The 20,217-nt window shown below is 33.0% G+C and overlaps 1 protein-coding gene across 3 annotated transcripts in view; it reads right to left on the reverse strand.

The window, feature by feature from the left end:
• SEMA6A (semaphorin 6A) overlaps positions 1-20,217 on the reverse strand; it is a 204,434-nt gene that overhangs the window by 54,185 nt on the left and 130,032 nt on the right. Inside the window, exons 12-18 of one of the 3 annotated variants that reach the window (XM_053701580.1) lie at positions 19,573-19,728; positions 18,278-18,454; positions 16,780-16,920; positions 16,472-16,552; positions 13,016-13,074; positions 10,908-10,928; positions 436-576 (exon numbers count right to left, since the gene is read on the reverse strand). In XM_053701580.1, the coding sequence (XP_053557555.1) occupies positions 436-576; positions 10,908-10,928; positions 13,016-13,074; positions 16,472-16,552; positions 16,780-16,920; positions 18,278-18,454; positions 19,573-19,728 (776 nt within the window). Of the gene's footprint in view, positions 1-435; positions 595-10,907; positions 10,929-13,015; positions 13,075-16,471; positions 16,553-16,779; positions 16,921-18,277; positions 18,455-19,572; positions 19,729-20,217 lie in introns of all 3 variants that reach the window. The other 2 variants (XM_053701579.1, XM_053701581.1) reach the window with 2 other exon arrangements.

A 20,217-nucleotide genomic window follows, 5' to 3' on the forward strand; every position in this document is an offset into this window, starting at 1 on the left:
GCTATTTTGACCAATCTTAAAGCAAATAATGAAACGTTCATGGTTGAGATCTAGTTTTACATTTAAGAGACTTAATACTTTATTATCAATTTTACGTTTCTTGGTATCTTAAAAAAAAAAAAACAACTAGAACTAAGGCACAGCAATGCCCTACTAGGTGCTGGCTGGCAGGCAATTGGTGGCTTCACACATGTCTTTAGTCATTGGCTCACCAGATGTGTTCAGTAAGTAGTGCACTTATGTTCTGATGTGCAGACAATGCTCTAACATATTACAGCATTTTCTTTTTGCACTTTTGAGTCCCTTAATGTTCAATGTGTTTAACACATTGCTTAATCCAGCTGAAAGCATTCACAGCACTTTATTTTTTGCTTTTAACCTCCCTCCCCACATGTCCTTTTAATATATATCAATATGTCTTTTCCAAGGCCTTACCCTTTTTGTCTTGATGGTTGTAGAAAGAGTCTCCCACATGTGGGTCAGTGATCTCAGATGAATCATACACATCTTTCCAATCCAGGACTGTCCCCCTATCGTAACCTTCCTGCACTGTTGAGTGGGAAGTAGTGCTGGAGTCTAATGAATTTGAATGTCCTGTGTTAGCACAATCATAGTTAGAAAAAATTGCCATTGCATTCATTTCAATGTATGATAAGATACAAGAACTTGCCAAAGCTTGTTGCTTTTGGCCCCATGGACAACTTTATTTTGTATCATGCATAATAAAAGGCAAGACATAGAAATGTGTGATCAGAAATGTAGTAATCTTATACTGAATGCAGTAGCAAGGTCATGATTTGAGAGAGTTTGGGCATGCTCTGCTTTGGGTTGCACACTCTGTTAACAAAGGCTATCTAACCAGGTTCCTATTGGATAACAATATCAAGCCTCTTTAACAATTAGGACAAAATGATAATGGAAGTCACATGAAAATCTAAGGGTGCATAACATAAGTTTCTGATCTTTTATGGGTTAGGTTTAACTCCAAATAAAAATATCTATTTTCTTGGTAGGAAGCATGTGTGTTATTATTATTATTATTATTATTATTATTATTAAAGGGACAATGAACCCAATTTTTTCTTTCATGATTCAGATATGGCATGCAATTTTAAGCAACTTTCTCATTTACTCCTATTATCAATTTTTCTTCGTTTTCTTGTTATCTTTATTTAAAAAACAGGAATGTGATGCATAGGAGCCAGCCCATTTTTGCTTGAGAACCTGGGTTATGCTTGCTTATTGGTGGGTAAATGTAGGCCTCCAATAAGCAAGCACTATCCATGGTGCTGAACCTAAAATAGGCTGGCTGCTAAGATTTACATTCCTGCTTTTAAAATAAAGATAGCAAGAGAACAAAGAAAAATTAATAATAGGAGTAAATTAGAAAGTTGCTTACAATGTCATGCTCTATCTGAATCATGAAATAAAAAAATTGTGTTCAATGTTCCTTTAAGAGAGATTTTACTAGAGAGATGTACTGATGGGAATTATTTGTATTTATTTGTTTAACAAAATCTAGTGTATCTCTTTTTGTTTAGTCTTTTAATTCTGTCAAATAAACATATAGATTACCAAGACTGGCAACAAGTCATTTAGTCCTATAGTAAATAAATGGATCTGCAGCAAATGCTTGGCAGTATAAGTGTTCTAACTGATTTACCCTTGACATTTGATTTATTAGTGTACACAGCTAACAACTATTAAGTTGAGCACTACAGAAAATAAATATATTTTTTACTGCTACTTCTTGCACATAACTAATATAATTGTTTTAAAATAGATATCAATATATATATATATATATATATATATATATATATATATATATATATATATATATATATATATATATATATATATATTAAGGGGCATTCTAATCTAAAAAAAAAAATACATGATCAAACTAATTAGACTATGTGATTTTTTTTTTTTAAAAATGTCTCTAAACTTTCCATATGATTAGTCTCTGCAAAATTAATGTAACTCATAAGTAATGTTCTACTAAAAAACTGAAAACAATGAGCAGTGATAAATGTCTATGTGCAACCGATTGGCTGACTGGCTATATCCTGTTTGACACTACTGCTGTTCTGTAATTAAGTGTTTTTTTTTTTTGTACTTTAGCTAATTTTATTTAGGTAATTGTATTTATTTTAGTTAATTTATTTAATTATAGTGTAGTGTTAGGTGTTAGTGTAACTTAGGTTAGGTTTTATTTTACAGGTACTTTTGTATTTATTTTAGCTAGGTAGTTATGAAATAGTTAATAACTATTTAGTAACTATTCTACCTAGTTAAAATAAATACAAACTTGCATGTAAAAAAAAAATTAAACCCTAAGCTAGCTACAATGTAACTATTAGTTATATTGTAGCTAGCTTAGGGCTTATTTTATAGGTAAGTATTTAGTTTTAAATAGGAATAATGTAGTTAATTATAGTAATTTTATGTAGATTTATTTTAATTTTATTTAAGTTAGGGGGTGTTAGGGTTAGAGTTAGACTTAGATTTAGATTTAGGGGTTAATACATTTAATATAGTGGCAGCGACGTTGGGGGTGGCAGATTATGGGTTAATAAATGTAGGTAGGTGGCGTCGATGTTAGGGATGCAGATTAGGGATTAATAATATTTAACAAATGTTTGCGAGGTGGGAGTGCGGCAGTTTAGGGGTTAATATGTTTATTATAGTGGCGGCAACGTTGGGGTGGCAGATTAGGGGTTAATAAGTGTAGGTAGGTGGCGGTGACATTTGGGGCGGCAGATTAGGGGTTAATAAATATAATGTAGGTGTCAGCGATATTGGGGGCAGCAGATTAGAGTTTCATAAATATAATGTAGGTGGCGGCGGTGTCTGGAGCGGCAGATTAGGAGTTAAAAAATGTATTATAGTGTTTGCGATGCGGGAGGGCCTCGGTTTAGGGGTTAATAGGTAGTTTATTAGTGTTAGTGTACTTTTTAGCACTTTAGTTATGAGTTTTATGTTACAGCGTTGTAACTACTGACTTTTAAATGCATTAGGACTCTTGACAGGGTGGGGTGTACTGCTCACTTTTTGGCCTCCCAGGACAGACTCGTAATATCACCGCTATGGAAGTCCCATAGAAAAAAGACTTTACGATGTTTACGTAAGTCGTTTTTACGGTAAGGCCAAAGAAGTGTGCGGTGACCCTAAACCTTCAAGACTCATAATACCAGCGGGCGTAAAAAAGCAGCATTAGGACCTCTTAACGCTGCTTTTTTACCCTAACGCACAACTCGTAATCTAGCCGATTGTTCTTTCATGTTCTAGGCACAATGTGAAAAGGGTGTGTCAGAGAATAGAATGTTTTACAAGAACAAATTAATATTCCTTATTATTTCACAAATTAATATTCCTTATTATTTCACAAATTAATATTCCTTATTATTTCACAAATTAATATTCCTTATTATTTCACAAATTAATATTCCTTATTATTTCACAAATTAATTGTACATATAGTAATTTATATTTCATACAAAATATTAGAGTTGGAAAAATACTGCACAATATGCTGTATGTTTTGACAATATAAATACTGTGCTATTTTTTATTACATAAATTTTGTATTATAAAATAGAATAATTTTATACAGCAATTATCTATTTAGAAAATGTTGAATAGAATAATTTTAAAAGACAAAAAAAGGTTTATTCTTGTCCAAATCTTTGATTTTTTATTTTTTTTTGTGAGTGTTAAAAACAAAGTTTAGTAACAAAGTATGTTGCTAGGGATAGGAAGCTTAAACAGGCAGCACATTTTTCCCCATAGTTTATCAACATGCTATACCCAGTACATTTAAAGGGACAGTCAAGTCCAAAATAAACTTTCATGATTCAAATAGGGCATGTAATTTTAAACAACTTTCCAATTTACTTTTATCACCAATTTAGCTTTGTTCTCTTGGTATTCTTAGTTGAAAGCTAAACCTAGGAGGTTCATATGCTAATTTCTTAGACCTTGAAGGCCACCTCTAATCTAAATGCATGTTGATAGTTTTTCACCACTAGAGGACATTAGTTCATGTGTTTCATACAGATAACATTGAACTCATGCATGTGAATTTAACGTGGAGTCAGCTCTTATTGGCTAAAATGCAAGTCTGTCAAAAGAACTGAAATAAGGGGGCAGTCTGCTGAGGCTTAGATACAAGGCAATTACAGAGGTAAAAAGTGTATAATAACTGTGTTGGTTATACAAAACTGGGGAATTGGTAATTAAGGGATTATCTATATTTTAAAACAACAAAAATTCTGGTGTTGACTGTCCCTTTAAGTTTAATTTTGTTTTTACTATTCTTTTTAATCAGAAATAATTGTATCTTATTATATCTTCAGAGCTTTTGACCCTCTTTAAATGTATCGATGTAGAACCACATGTCCCATTAGGTAAAGTATGCAGCTGGCAATAGACCAACATCCTTAATTGGCAAAAGGTTTAAAGAATTGAGTCTTCTACCCTTTGTCTTACATTTTGTGTTATGAAAATGAGGTTGCACTGTTGCTTTAATAGGCTCTTCATAAGTGTATATTTGTAATAGGTGGTATTTACACAGGCAACTAGCAAGTTCACTTGACAAAAAGTGAGCAAAAAAAGGCACTGATGCCCCTAAGTAATGTCCAGCTAAGGCATCAGAGATGTAAACCGGGTTTCCTTATTCCATAAACTCTTTAAAAAAAAAAAATGTGTCCGGTCCATAGTTGTGTTAAAGAGGCACAATGTTGTCCTGCTTCTTATAAGATTTAATCTCTATAAAATGTGTTTATCTAATTCCCTTGATCTCTCTGACATATACTGAAATGAAAGCTTTCTGCACTGTTTAACTTCAACCATGTGTAGAATTGCAATTTGTATTCTTGCTGATTAAAGTATTTCAATCCAAAAATCTGAATGGTAACTATATGTGCATCCTTTCTGGTGAAATATTCTAAAATAAATGAATAAATCAATAAACATGGCAATCAAAGCTATTTGTGTTTGTTCAGACAATTGCGCGTTCAAGCGTCTGTCAGTAATGCTTCACAAGTCAATAAAGGAAAATTCTTGCAACAATGAAGACAGTGTATTTTTAAGACAAATGCTACACTATTTGACCTACTTATGTTCTTGTTGATTTTGCAGGTAACAAAGAAACACCCTTCCTTTCTGCAACAAAGCTTCTTTGTTACTGAACTAAACACCAAGTAAACAGAACGTCTAGAAACTGAAAGACTATTGTGATGCTGGTGTAAAATACGAAGAGGCACAGCATGTAGCCTGGTGTGTACTTGACAATATCAGGACAACACAAGAGTAATGGTTTAAGAGCCAGTTGTGTTTGATCAAACATATTTATCTTTTATGCTGCCCTAAACTCATATTACACACACACACTGTTTACTTGTACATTGATTGAACCCCTTGGTTGTCAGAGAACCTTGCTTATGTAAAGCCCTCTTTGGCAGGCAAGTGGTTAATACACAGATGGGGTTAAAAGGACATTAAATAAAATTAAAAAAAAGACGTTAAAACTGACATAAAATTCTTAAGCTGTGGGCAGAAAAAGCTTTGCAATGTGGATATCTTTCTTTTTTTCTATTTTCTTGCACTGTTTTTTTTTCTTGTACTGCACCAGAATAGTTGAAGAACAATAAGCTTGACCCTGCAATGTTCAATTTAGCCATTGCAAATTAAGTAATAGGTGCTTATTTATATTTGCTGTAATTGGCCAGAGCAAATTATATAAACATATACTAGGCCTTTTAAGGCACTGCAAAACAATGCAAACTGTGCTAAAAAGGACAGTAAATACTTGTAAAACATTTATTTTTTTATATAGAATTCTAGGAGTGCAGTGCTTATTTACTGATATATAATATTCACATACAAAGCAATTGCTTTAATGGAAACAAATAGCTGATATTTACCTCCCATCAGATAATTTCATTGCTACTGTTGTTAATACAATATAGAAAATAAACATTAGGCCGTGAGTGAAGAATGGGGTTATTATGCTAATTATATTATATTTTTTGATTGGTGTCATAATTAGGAGAATCACTCACATTTAATCTACATCTGCCTGGCAATGTTAGTGACATAATAAGGACAATAAAATTATCTTAAGTAGCAGTCTTTAATTGGCCTACAAGTAAGTTCATTTACATCATCTATGATTATCACATACACGTTTTTGAAGCAGTTTTACAAGTCTAGATATGTTCACAAATATGATGAGTTAACAATAGACTAATAATTATGTAAAATTAAATGTATTTGTTAAAGGGACATGCAAAGTAAAAATTAAATGTTTACGATTCAGACAGAGCATGTCATTTAACGAGAATTTTTATATATATTTTTTTAGCAAATTGATTTCATTCTCTTGGTATCCTTTATTCACTAATGGGAGCTAGTATGGAGCTGAAGAGTTCAGTACAGTTTTATGAAAGAATCACTTTTATTTCACTTTAAAGTGAAAGTCAACCACAGCGTTTTTGAAAAGCTAGGGTTGACTGTTGAAACAAATAAAGGGCATTTTCATTCATGAAGTATAAGATACTTCATGCAGAAGGCTCCTTTATTTGTTTCAACCGATTGCCGTTCTTGGTTGCTACAGCAGCCCACGGCAAAAACATGTTTTGCTAAGAGGTGACGTTTACACCTCTTAGCCAATAGCCGTGTGGTAAATCCAGCTCCCATGGGTGCCAAACTGGATTTACGGCACGGCTATTGGCTAAGAGGTGAAAACGTCACATCTTAGCAAAATATATTTTTGGGCCGTGGGCTGCCGTAGCAGCTAAGAATGGCGAACGGTTGAAACGAATAAAGACATTTTCTGCATTAAGTATCTTATACTTCATAAATTAAAGGGCCCTTTATTTGTTTCAACAGTCAACCCTAGCATTTCAAAATGCTATGGTTGACTTTCACTTTAACTACAATTACTGTCTTGCCCAAATAGGCATTATATGAAACAATGAATTATAGTACTGATGGGATTTAATTTCATGTTTTACACAAGTGAATTATGATTAAAAAATGATGATGATTTTTGTCTCCATCAATTTTTTTTTTTTTTTTTTTTTTTTTATGTAACATTTAACTCTGATCAGTGATTATTGGTATATGAAACCCCAAAAAAATTATTTTGTGATTCAGACAGAGTATACCATTTTAAAAAGTTTCCAATTTACTTTTATTATCAAATTACTTAGTTCCCATGATATTCTGTGTTAAAGAGATACCTAGTTAGGCATCTGGAGCAATGCATGACAGGAAATAGTGCTGCCATCTAGTGCTCTTGTGAATGAATAACATTCTTGCAAAATTATTTCCATATAGTGCTCCAGAATTGGGCAGGCTCATAGGCATATGTCCCTGCTTTTCAACAAAAGATACCAGAAGAACAAAGAAAAAATGATAATAGAAGTAAATTAGAAAGTTGTTTAAAATCACATGCTCTATCTGACTCATGAAAGAAAAAATGTGGGTTTCATAGCCCTTTAATTCATAAAATTATAAGTGCACCAAAAATCATTTTTTTTTTACAGTTTGCACAGTAGAATATCTTTTGAGACTTTTAAATTTGCCTTGTATTCTGAGCTGCTGGTTGTTTTACCCAGCACGGAAGCGCACTAAATGTAATTCAATGGCGCAATTAGGCACGAGAACAAAGCGCACCTGTGATGTGCTTTTGATAAAACTGAGGAGCTAAAGAGGAAGAGAAGTAAAGTTTTTTTTGGGGGGGTTAAAACTTTAATATACCTTCTTCTTTACAGGCATCGTTAAGTTAATGTTACATCATTCTGCACAATTATGTAACATTAATAAAGTAATTGACTGGCCCTTTAAAACAATATGACACATAGTTATTATTATTACTTGTCTATAATGCCCTTTGTGGGCATTAAGCACACATATATAGGCAATAAGAAAATGTTCTAACTCATTAAATTGTTTTCCTACTGTACCTTTATGTCCCTTTAAATTGCATTTGTAAATGTGTTATTGAAGTACTGAAAAAACAACCAAGTGTGTCTGGTCTTGACATTTAAAAACAGTGTGGGAGATTGCATCATGTAAAATCCTTTTCCTTTGGGAAATTGTCATTCAGACACAGAAACAAGAGGCATATGTTAATGTATTGGTTGTCTAAATAGGTTTATATATTTTCCATAAAAAAAAATATCACAGAAATGAAGCTGACACAAGAAACATCTGGATTAATAGTTAACTGAAATGAATTTAGTAAGACAGACAGACATCTAGTCTAGATGTACTATACACAAACTACTGAAACCTAAGAGATTATGTTAATACACTATAAATATGAGCCATTAGGAGTTAAAGCAACCTAATTAGATGGCTAGAGGAGAAGTACTACAATCAAGAGAAAGCTATGGGGTTTTAGGTATATAATATGTCCCATTCACAAAAAAATTGCATTTTGTTTGCCAAAATAAAAGTATAAAAGAATTGCATTTTAACCTTTTAGCTGCTTAGCTGCTATAGAGTAGCAACATGTTGTTGTCATTTCTTGCAGCAAAGTGGTTAACACCTCATCCAAAACGCAATTTAATTAGATACTTTCCATGTGCCTGACATCCCCAGCTAAAAATACATCCATCAGAAACACTGCAAAGCTGTCTGCAATGTACTCAAAGTTATGCTTACATCTAGAAATGTCATTTATTCACCTACACTTTTAATGGAAAGAAATTACATTTCTATTGTTAATTTGTATGAAAATACTGTCAGGGAAGCAATCCTCAAAGCCATTACACAAGTATTATCAAATTAAAAGAACTCAATACATTATTAATGTGATATCAATTTATTAGGGTTGGCCATGGAACTGGATAACTGCCCTCAACAAAACTCTCAGGCTACAGGAAAAGAGAAGCTGATTTGGGATGTTTCATATTCTCTAGACTTTCAGTCTGTAAAATATGAACCTTAAGCTGCAATTTATGTATGTTCCAAAATAGATTATATGGCAACAGTTGAGGTAAACAAAAGGGATATGGGGAACCATACAATGTGGACAAACTTTATTACACTAATAATAAAACATGCTAACACTAGAAGAGATTCATTCTCCCTTGGTAAGGGGAAATATTGAAGTTTGTTACAAGCAAGATCGCTATATCTACTCAAATAACTGTTAAATGTTTTCTATCTACTGTTTATAGGGACAGTAAAGTAAAGTTGCAATAAAACTTTACAATTTACTTACTTATTATCAATGCACAGTCTTTTTATGTGCACATTTTCTGAGGCACAGCTCCCATTGTGCATATGCAAGAGTCTGAGTCTGTGATTGGCTGATGGTTGTCACATGACAAAGCAGACAGGGAAATAAAAGGGAACTTTGAAATTTGTTAGAATAAAATCTGCTGCTAATTCAAATGCAATTTTTTTGCATTTTCTTTTTATTATGCATTTATTGATTATGCATTTCAATTGCATTTAATAAAGGGTTATCAAAGTAAAAATTATATATATATATATATATATATATATATATATATATATATATATATATATATATATATATATATATATATATATATATCACAAGAAAATAATACATTTTGACAAACTAACCCAATCTTATTTTTCAGTGGCATTCCTTAAAAATAAATGTAAAAGTAAGCACCCCACTGAAGCCACTGATTAGCAGACCTACAGTATTTGTATGTTTTTGTAAATGTGGCACTTTAAGTTGGGTTGCATGCCCAGCACTTTTGTTTTTAGTTTAAAGAAGATGTTAGGCATTCACAGTAGGGAAGTTGGTTAAAAATATAATTTTATGTTAAATTGTAACTGCAAGTTAAGGGTTTGGTCAGACATGCCTATCCATTTTTGCTATTTGATGATGGCCAGATAATTTTCAAAAATGGTACTAAATAGAATGAATAAACTAGAATCATTAATGAAACCATATTCTTAAAAATGAAAAATTCACTTGTAATCACTTTAGATAGAGTTTCACTTAGAAGAACTATCTTAAAAACTAATGGATATGTGTCATGTAGATGAGTAAATTAATTAGTTTGTTAATAAATCGCTGCTGAAGAATTTCAATGGATGTGGTAGAGACAAATATTGTAAGGAAATTAAAAAAAATGCCCAAGAAACATTTAGAACTAGTATCTATCCAGGGGATTAATTAATCATAGAAAGGAATCAAAATCTATGCTTCTGTCTATGTTTAATTGTAAGCCCTCCACATCTAACCAATTTAACTTAATGCAAAAAGCATCTTTAGCCCAATTAAAAAAAAGAAGCAATATAAAGGTTTAACTGCTACTACTAGTCTTTATTCTTACTCAGTCTTGGAGGCTTATCTGCATTTCTATAACCAGATTTTATGAAACTTCAAGACCAGGCACTTAAATATCTTTATCATTATTTTAAAAGGTATTCTTTATTTCTAATGTATTTATTTATTGCTTTCAATGCAGTTGTATTTTATATGAACCATGGACAGAAGCTTACTGACTGAAAAGGAAGACTTTGGCTTCTCTATTGATGGACAGTGACGTGTCACAAAGCATGAAGTTTGTAATAAACCATAAAATTACCCTTTTTGTGGTAACAAAGTAATACTTTAAAGTCCCTTTAAATAATCATTGAAAAAGACAAACAATTTGGCAATTTTAGTGAATTGGGACAGTAATGAAATATGACAGATCTAATGCTAACACTGCTACTAATTATTAAGAAAAATACGTATAAACTGACCATACACTAGGTTGTAATATGTTTCCTGCTCTGGAGGAGAAGTTGTAAATTCTATGAAGAAAATAGTTGAGGGTACAAATTTTACTTTAAGGCATGAAATAGGGGAAAGACATGCTAGAGGTGTTACATGTTAAACTAAATTGAGTAATCCTTACCATTCAATGCCACAAACGAATCTGAGAAAAAAGAAGAGAAAATGGAGAATTATTGGCATCTTTTTTTTAAATAAAGATGTTACTCAACAAATTTTAACCCCTTGAGTGGCAGAGAGGAAAGCAACAAATGAATATGCATTATTTGTTTTTTCCGCTTATTCTTACTTAATACTTATTCTACCCCTTGAGAGAATGTGTAGTACAAATACTATAGGCAGTGGATACAATTCAATAAGATTGTTTTCCTGCCTCTCCAACTTCACAAACATAAAGGAAAATTCTAATGAAAAATGATCTGCTCTAGATTGTTAAAGTATGCCATTTGTGCATTACTGGTCATAGCTTGCTATATATTTAATGCTTTTAAATAGGTTAAACTCATAGATAAAGTTATGCTCTGAAAACTTAGAAGTGATTGCTAGCTGTTTGCAAATGCCATTGCTGATTGGCTCACCAGCCATATTCTGCTCTGTAGCTGTGGCTTCTAAGCGGGTCTTTGCCTTGTTGTTTAATGCCTTTGCATGGGGTTAATGGGCCATTATTCTCAAAATACATTTTATAAACATCATATTGAGGTAATTCCCCACCTCCATGTAGTCATTGGTGCCACCATGCTGAAATCTCTCTCTATCACTGCATTCCAGTCTTTATGTGTTTGCATGTGCAGGAACTCTCCCTCAGATACCTGCAGTGTAACCTACGTTCCAAAATGGGAGCACCCATAAATAGAAGGAGGTTTTAATGTCCCTTTAAAAGCATGAGGCCTGATGATTTAAAGCTCTCTGTGCAAGTTAGATTATTTAGGAGATCGTCAAAAAGACCTTTTAAGAATTACAGAAAGGCAAATTTTATCTTGAGAAGTGTTTATCTATTTAGACAAGGGTCTATATGTGAAGGAGAGATACCTATATTGCAAGATAATTCTCAAAAAAAGCCAGCCAAAATTTGCGTTATTTCTCTCCATGCTGGCGAGTTTTTGATCATCAGGACCATAGTAACCTAGAGTCAACAAGACAAAAATTATGTGCTCTTCTAAAGTAGAAATTCTCCCTAAAGGGACAGTAAACACCTTGATTTTTTTATATAAAATGTTTAGTTATGTATAATTGAACAATTTTGCAAACAATTTTCATTATTTATTTTGCCCAGGGGAGCTGCCGGGGGTATTAAAGTGGTCAGATCTCCAACCTACAACAATCCTCTCCAACCTACAACAATCTCACAGAATCCAGGACAGCTAAGAGGTCCTAAATTCTGTACCCAGGAAATGCTGCAAATTAAACATGCATTTGTTTCATTACAAATGCAAATTTGTTAACGAAAAATAGATATCTGTTTAATTTTCAGAAAACAAATATTTGAATGAATGCACCACGAAATTTAAAGAAACAAATAAATACTGATGAAATTCATTAGTGTTCAATAGTTTCCTTTAAATTACTTTTTGGATTAAAAATATTTACCTCTAGCCTGCATGAGAGCCACACTAATCCTGAACCTTCTTCACAGAGCCCTGGGGTACACTAATAGGAGACTAAGCCTCCTTAATGTAAATGATCAACACATGGTATTCAGTATTAATTTTGTTTAAAACTAAATGAATACTGAATAGCACAGCAAATTAATATTTGGAAAACTAAATTTACCGAATATTCATTCTGAAAGATTCAGACACATTTTTCACCTGTGCACACTTCCATGCAAATCAAATAGGTGGTTTAAGAAATCTGCAGCAATTTAAAAACCTAAGTCACAAATTTTGCTTTTTTTTTACCTCTTGAGGGATCATGTGACGAAGCACAATTTTTACACAAAGCAAAGAACTGTTTAATGTCAGTGAAATGTTCCCTAAGCAACTTCCCCGTACACCACCTAATTTGCCCTGTGATTTTAACTACATGAAAATCAGGACTAAAAATATCCTCCGTTTCCTTTTTTTTTTTTGCAAACATTGAGATTCTTTTTCATCTCCAACACACAATGCTAGAATTCTTTCACCTCTTTACTGCACAGTTTTTTTTGCTGTTATTATTGCAGGTAATGTTGACTTTGGGAATTTAGAAGGCTTATTGCACCTAAACTAAACACAGGGCCGATTCTTTGCTTACTTTGGCAGTCTCCTAAGCTGTCAGTATTGCCATGCTCCACGTCCTGCTCAAATGCTACTCTGTGAAGGGAAAAAAAGAAACACAGATTTACAAACCCCAGCACACAGTCTTCCTGCAGTTGCTGTAAAAACATCAAAGCTTAATGCTCAGTTTGCACTGAAGAAATTCTTCAAGTCAGGAAACAAAAATGCATCACTAAAAAAACACAAGCGGACAGAAAAAAAAATAATGACTTCGGAAACTTTCCTTATAAAAGCAGCGGTAATAGTACCTAGACCTATGTTTTCTTTACTTTGATAAATTAAATAAAACAAGCATTATTAAATTATGTGCAATATTTTTCAAGTGTGCTAAGCATTACATTATTATGACTGAAACCTGTTTATCTGGTATGATATTTATTCTCACAGTAGATAAGAAATGTACCACATGATAATTTTTTTTATTAAATTTAGAATGCTTCAGGTAAAAAATCTAACTAAGCTGCCATAAAGTGTATGTAAATATTTAATTCCCACTCCCCTCAAAAATAAACAGATACTGCAGTATGCTTTTTTTTTTTTTACTAATGCTCATTGTCTGATAAGGAGAATGTCCACAGCAATAATGATGGAAAAAGGCTTGCTTCTGGAAGATTGACTTTATTTAGGGTAGGAACATACTGTCGTATGTATTGAAATACCCTCTTTAAAGGAACATGATACCCAAATGTTGAAGCACTTGAAAGCAATACAGCATATCTATGAAAAGCTGACTAGAAAATATCACCTGAACATCTCTATGTAAAAATTTCCTCCATAGCCAAATTCCATTTCAAAGAGATTTTAAGTAGCCACTCATGATGCTAGTCGCAGGACTTGGAAGGGAGCATGTATCTGTCACAGACACATTCATGTTAATTCCCTCCTCAGTTTAAGGAAGTTTACTATGATTAATCTGATTGGCTGTTTTTAATAACATGCAGCTGACAGTAGCTGAAGCATAGCCATTCACAAAGCACTTACTATTGTGAGCTGAAGAAACTTTGGAGGTAAAATAGTGATATGTTCTGTCATCTTTTTACAGTTATGCTGCATTACTTTCAACTGATTAAGCATATGGGTATTATGTCCCTTTAATTGGAATTGGAATTATGCTAATAACACTAATAACTTTTCTCTGAAAAGTTTACTGTCATGTAAGTCAAATAAACTAATTAGATAGTGTAATAATTTCTAACTTACCAAACATCGATCTAAACCAAATTAACCTTGTTTTACATATGACTAAATTGGGGGCAATAATTCAGCAATGGTTATGTAAATGGAGCAGTACATATGTTTTCCAGCAACAGAACCAGCTTCAAACCATAATAAATATGAGTACAAGGACTATGTCACGTGTCATCCTTGTAGTTTCTGACACATGGCAGAGAACTGATCTGCGTTATGTACTTGCACAGTGATACAGAGCTTTACTGCAGTCACTGCTGACATGGAATCTTGTTCAGATGTATGAATGATATTTTTTGGATTATGAACATAATCCAGCCAGATGTCTGTTCTATCTGGAAAAGTTTGCTCTTAATTTAGTAACACAAGTGAAGTCAACATGAAAACTGTTCCCAATTATTATTGCTTCCGGTGAACAACATTAGATTCTGCAGTACTCTTAAATTTAAATATTATATTAAACCTCAAATATAAACATCAAATAATTCCAGATTTATCATTCACCAAACAAAATAAGCAGATGCCTAAGGGGTTTTTAACTCGGAAAGGCACCTGCTTGGCTTATTGACAAATTCACTTTTTCAATTTACTTCTCAATTAATTGAATTAATTCCATTTGAGGCTGTGTTGAAAAGGATTATTCTTAAAGGGACATGAAACCCAACTTTTTTTCTTTTGTGATTTTGAAAGAACATGTAATTTTAAACAACTTTTCAATTTGCTTCTATTGTCTAATTTGCTTAATTCTCTTGATATCCTTTGTTGAAAAGCATTCGAATAGGCTCAGTAGCTGCTGATTGGTGGCTGCACATAGATACCTTGTGTGATTGGCTCACCCATGTGCATTACAATTTCAAAAAATATATAAAAAATTAAGCAAATTAGATAATATAAGTAAAATGGAATGTTGTTTAAAATAGTATTTTCTATCTGAATCAGGAAAGAAAAATATTGTGTTTCATGTCCCTTTAAGCAAAGATTTGTTTATAAGTCTCTACTAATATAGTATGATAGTACACATTCCTGTCCCTAAAGAACCTTAACATTTAAATTTGGTGATTGGTAATAATGTTTAATTTGTAATATTGTATTTGCATTTTCAGTACCATTTGTTCATATATCAGGTTTATCATAATAATTGTGCGTTTTTTCATATAGTGCTCCTGGGAACTTTTAGTAATTTTCAGTTTTGAGGCAACCAGGCTGCCATTGCATTGCCATTTATGACATTATACAGGTAGAAAACCCTTTATCCTAACTGTTTGGACCAGAAAAGGTTTGGATTTCAGAATAGTTTGTATTTTGTAATATTTGCATCTTTAAAATAGGACATTTTGTAAAGGAGGATGGAACCAAGTGTAAACAACAATATCTTATGTCATTTAGGCAATATTTACATCAAAATACAATTTATACATGCAACCTAAATGTAGTTTTATATCAATTTAATACATTTGTATACATAATACCATCAGAAAGATAGTGCAGTACTATAAACAGAAAGATAATGTTTGTTGTTTTAAATAAATAAAGACCATTATTTGCATTTAAGAACACAAACAACTTACAGACTGGGAAAAAGTAAAAAAAACAAAAAACATACAAATTAAAAAGTTTGGATTTCTGGATTTGGGGATTTGTACCTGTATCTAATATATGTAATACAAACAGCCAAAAATGAACATATTAAGAATGTATAGTAACTAAACACTTACTGCGATATAGACACCATTTAATATAAGAATTTTCTGAAATATCTATTTCTATTTTAACTAGACTTTTATAAACATAATTCCCCAATTAGTCTGCTAAAAATAAATAGACTCACAGAATAATTGTTGATTTGATTGCACATTCTAATTGTCAAGTTCTGCTTTTATTTATTAAAGCTGCATTGTGAGCAAAAACAAGTTCCTTACTCAAAAGCCAATTGTCAAATTCTAAAGGTTCTTTCTCAATTTCCATAATTACAATTTGCTGGAATGGAGACTCCTGACAGCCAAAGGCAACTTCATGTTGTTAAGAAATGTATTCCCCTAAAATTCTTTGCAGATTATTTCAATGGAAAACACAGAGTCATTGTGCTTCACTGACTGTACACTATTTGTTTGATTATTTTGATTGTAATTACCACTGTATAATAGCAGTAAAAGCTCCAAGAGAAAAAGCCAATTGCTTATTCAATTAAAGCGTTCACTGCCGTAATCTTTGATATAGTTATCTGCACTGATTTGTGTCAACTTACTTAGTACCAGGTGACAGCTGTGAACATGTTCCCGCTTCTCGCAACCAAACACAGTATGGGTCTCTGGAAGCAATACAAGTCCTGCATAGAGAAACAAAGCACTGAGAACATAGAATGATTACTGTATCCCACTTAACCCGTTTGTTGATAGAAGTGGAAAATTAAAAAGCTAGTGGCACAGATGTGAGTTGTTTATGCAGATGCGCTAGAGTACTGGAGAATGGATCGATGTGTGGACATGCAGTAACGTCACACAGAGATTGCATGCAGAATTATAGAGTCATTAAGTGTAGAAGGCCGATACATACTTTTTGCACTTCATGTGTCGCTCACATCTTGCCAGCGGGACCCATATAACACAGGTGGAGAAAGCAACATAAAGAGAGTTGCTTTGTTTATCAAGCTGCATGCCAATGATTCTCTTGTCCTCTGCCCCATCATAGCTACACCTAAATGAAACAGAATACATTTTTTCTTAGCCACTGTTGTATTGAATGTCAGTTTTATGGAAAAGTATTGACTGCTACATATTAAAGGGATATGAAACCCAAGACAAAGACATAGGGCTAGATTTATTAAAGCTGAGGCGTACAGGGGCGCGTTTACGCGCCCTGTATGCCTCAGCTCGCCTGTGGCAGGGCGAAAATACCCGCAGGTATTCGGCATTGCACACGAGCGCAATTTTGCGCTCACGTGCAATCCCGCCTCCTGCCCGCGCACAGCCAATCACGCGCAGGCAGGAGCTGTCAATCTCCTCGGTCTGACTAGACCGAGGAGATTGAATTTCGCCACATTAGAGGTGGCGAAGAGGCTAAGGAAGCAGCGGTCTGGTGACCACTGCTTGATAAATGATGGCGAGCAAGTTCTTGAGAGAACTTGCTGCCGTAGAGGCTTAATAAATCTAGCCCTAAGCATACCATATTTAAAAAGTGTCTAATTTACTTCTATCAAATTTGCTTTGTTCCCATGATTGTGTGCGTTGAGATACCTAGGTAGGCATATGGAGCACTACATTGCAGGAAATAGTGCTGCCATATAGTGCTCCAGAAATGATCAGGCTCCTAAGCATATGTGCCTGCTTTTTAACAAAAAGATACCAAGAGAACAAAGAACATTTGATATTAAGAATTAATTAGACATTTTTGTGCTCTATCTGAATCATGAAAGAAAAGTTTTGGATCTCATATCCCTTTAATCACATGGATTCTGCAGTTGGCTAATATTTAGATCATATATACTCATGCAACAACATTGCAGCATTTTATACAATGGACATTTTGTTTGTCTTTCCAAAAACATTGTTGTGCTGAAAAGATACTTTTTGTTTACATACATTTGGTTTATAACTAGGGTTGCCAGGTGACAGATATTCAACTGGACAGTCCAATATTTTATGTTAAAATGATACAAAGAATTAATTAGAAAAGTCAAATTATATATTGTGGATGCATATTTACTCTATTCTGTGTTATTTACTATTAAAAAGAACAATTTAAATTTTACATATTTTTCTCACATGTTAAGCATTATTACCAGTTAATCAATAAACATTAATGTGAACATTAATGGGTTGTTTTATTTTATAAAACAAAGGGCAATTGATAGTCATGAGTTGGGGCACAGAGGGGACTATAATGTCCTCAAGCATGTATGTACGTTTTTAGAGTGTTCATATCTAAGCTGTAATATTTGACAAATGACAAATGACAGAAAATCCCAAGCAAAATAAGTGCTATTCCCAGTAGCAGCATTGTAAACAACGCTTAAGCAGGCATACAATAAATGAACAGAAAGTCAGGGACGTACTTTTCAGAATTGTACACATTCATTTCCTCTAAAAACAAACTATCGCTTAGGAAACCACTATATCCTGTCCTCGCCAGAAACTTGAGAATTATTCCTTTTTCCGATCCCAGGAAAACCACTGTGTGATTCTGATATGGTCCAGCAGCCGTGTCAACAGCAATTTTGGTTAGGCGATACCTAGGATGTGCAATAAACATTATTCATTATCCTGTTATTATGCATTTATTGCATTTCTTCCTTTAAATCATAAAGATATTTTATTACAATTATCTTTATACCAAATATAGTTTGCATAGTTAGTGAGTGATAAACATTTCAGTATATTGGAAATTAACTCTTTAATTGGCAAGGAGTTTAAGAATATTTTTGCTATTAAAGCACAAGAAAGTAAATATTTACTTTCCTGATTTATACTAAGCATGCAATAATAATATTAAGTATGCACCAGCTCTTACTGAGTATGTGCAAGAGTTCACAGCATATACCTATATGATTCTGTTATTGGCTAATTAATGTAAAGTGATTGGGGACTGGGAAATGAAAGGAAACTTTGAAATTTGTAAGAAAAAAACTAATGCACATTTGAAATTCAAATTATAATTAGCAGTTATTTGTAGAGAACCAACAGATTCCGCAGTGCTATAAACATAGGTCTAATGTCCAACGTAGCATTTATGGGAGACAAATGGGTAGAGGGCCCTGCCAAGAGGTTGCACTGTTGTAAATCAGCTCTCATGATGGTGATCTACAAAGCAGCTGGGCTCATAGGCTTATTCATGCTAAGGGGGTTCAGGGGATGAACAAGGAGTAGAGGAACTAAATTAAAAAAACTAAATTTAATAAAACAATTAATAACAAAACAAAAATCTAAATTCAAATAAAGTTTATTGCATTGTCTTTTTTATTATGCAATTATACTATGTTACATTGTCCTTTAATGAAACATCAATTAAAATAATGGTTTAAAACAATAGATTTCAAACGTAAAATGGGCAAAGTCACATGAGATCAATTTATGTATTCTTTCTTCCAAAACATTAAGAGTTAAGTTAATAATGAAGGATCTCCTGATCTCTTCTGTCACTAACATCTGGTTTTAGTGCAGATAAAATGACATTTCATCTCTTGAAAGTAGCCTTGGGACTTCTGTGGCATATGCCCTACGCTCATCATTTGAGGTTGGAAAAGTGCCAAGTACAGCAAAAATGTTTACAGACCTTCAAAGCACCTGAAACATGTTTCTTAACAGAAATGTGTGCCAAGTATTTGGCTGAAGGATAACACAATCTGCTTACCTAACCATGGTCCGTAGAAATAGTGGTTTGTTTACTATAGAGGGCACTGCCTCATCCATGAGAGGATGTGTTTTAATAAAGTTAAGAGTGTCGTCTGGAAGGTCATTGGAAGTGGCATATTTTTCTACCGTTGCAGAACCTGCACAGCAGCCTGGTCTTAAAAGAGAATTAAAAAGAAGAGTAAACCTACAGAAATGTATTTTCATGAAGAAAACATATGAGCATATTTTATAACAAACTTCTCCAAAAGTCAACGCTAACCCTTAATCTATTACTTGATTGCATGCCTGGTAATTTGTTAGTTATTGTGTTGTATATAATATATAAAAGTTCACTCCTTATATTATACTCCTAAATATACCACATAATGCTATGGCTACAACTGTACAATACTTAGATTAAGATAAGCACAAGCACCATAGTTACACTATCGCTAAGTATGGTGCAGATTTTGAAAAACAAATGCATGAAGCTTTTTTTCTGCAAAAACATGATACTAATGTATAAATACACAACTAGAATTCTATACATATCTTTAAAAATACAATGTTTTGCTGTGTAATCTAAAAATGGTACTTGCTACACACTCTAAACTTTTTAACTATAGCACATAAAGGAAGATGGAGGTCAAAATTAAAGGGAAAT

The sequence above is a fragment of the Bombina bombina genome, chromosome 2 (genome assembly GCF_027579735.1).
Source record: "Bombina bombina isolate aBomBom1 chromosome 2, aBomBom1.pri, whole genome shotgun sequence".
NCBI classification, from domain to species: Eukaryota; Metazoa; Chordata; class Amphibia; order Anura; family Bombinatoridae; genus Bombina; species Bombina bombina.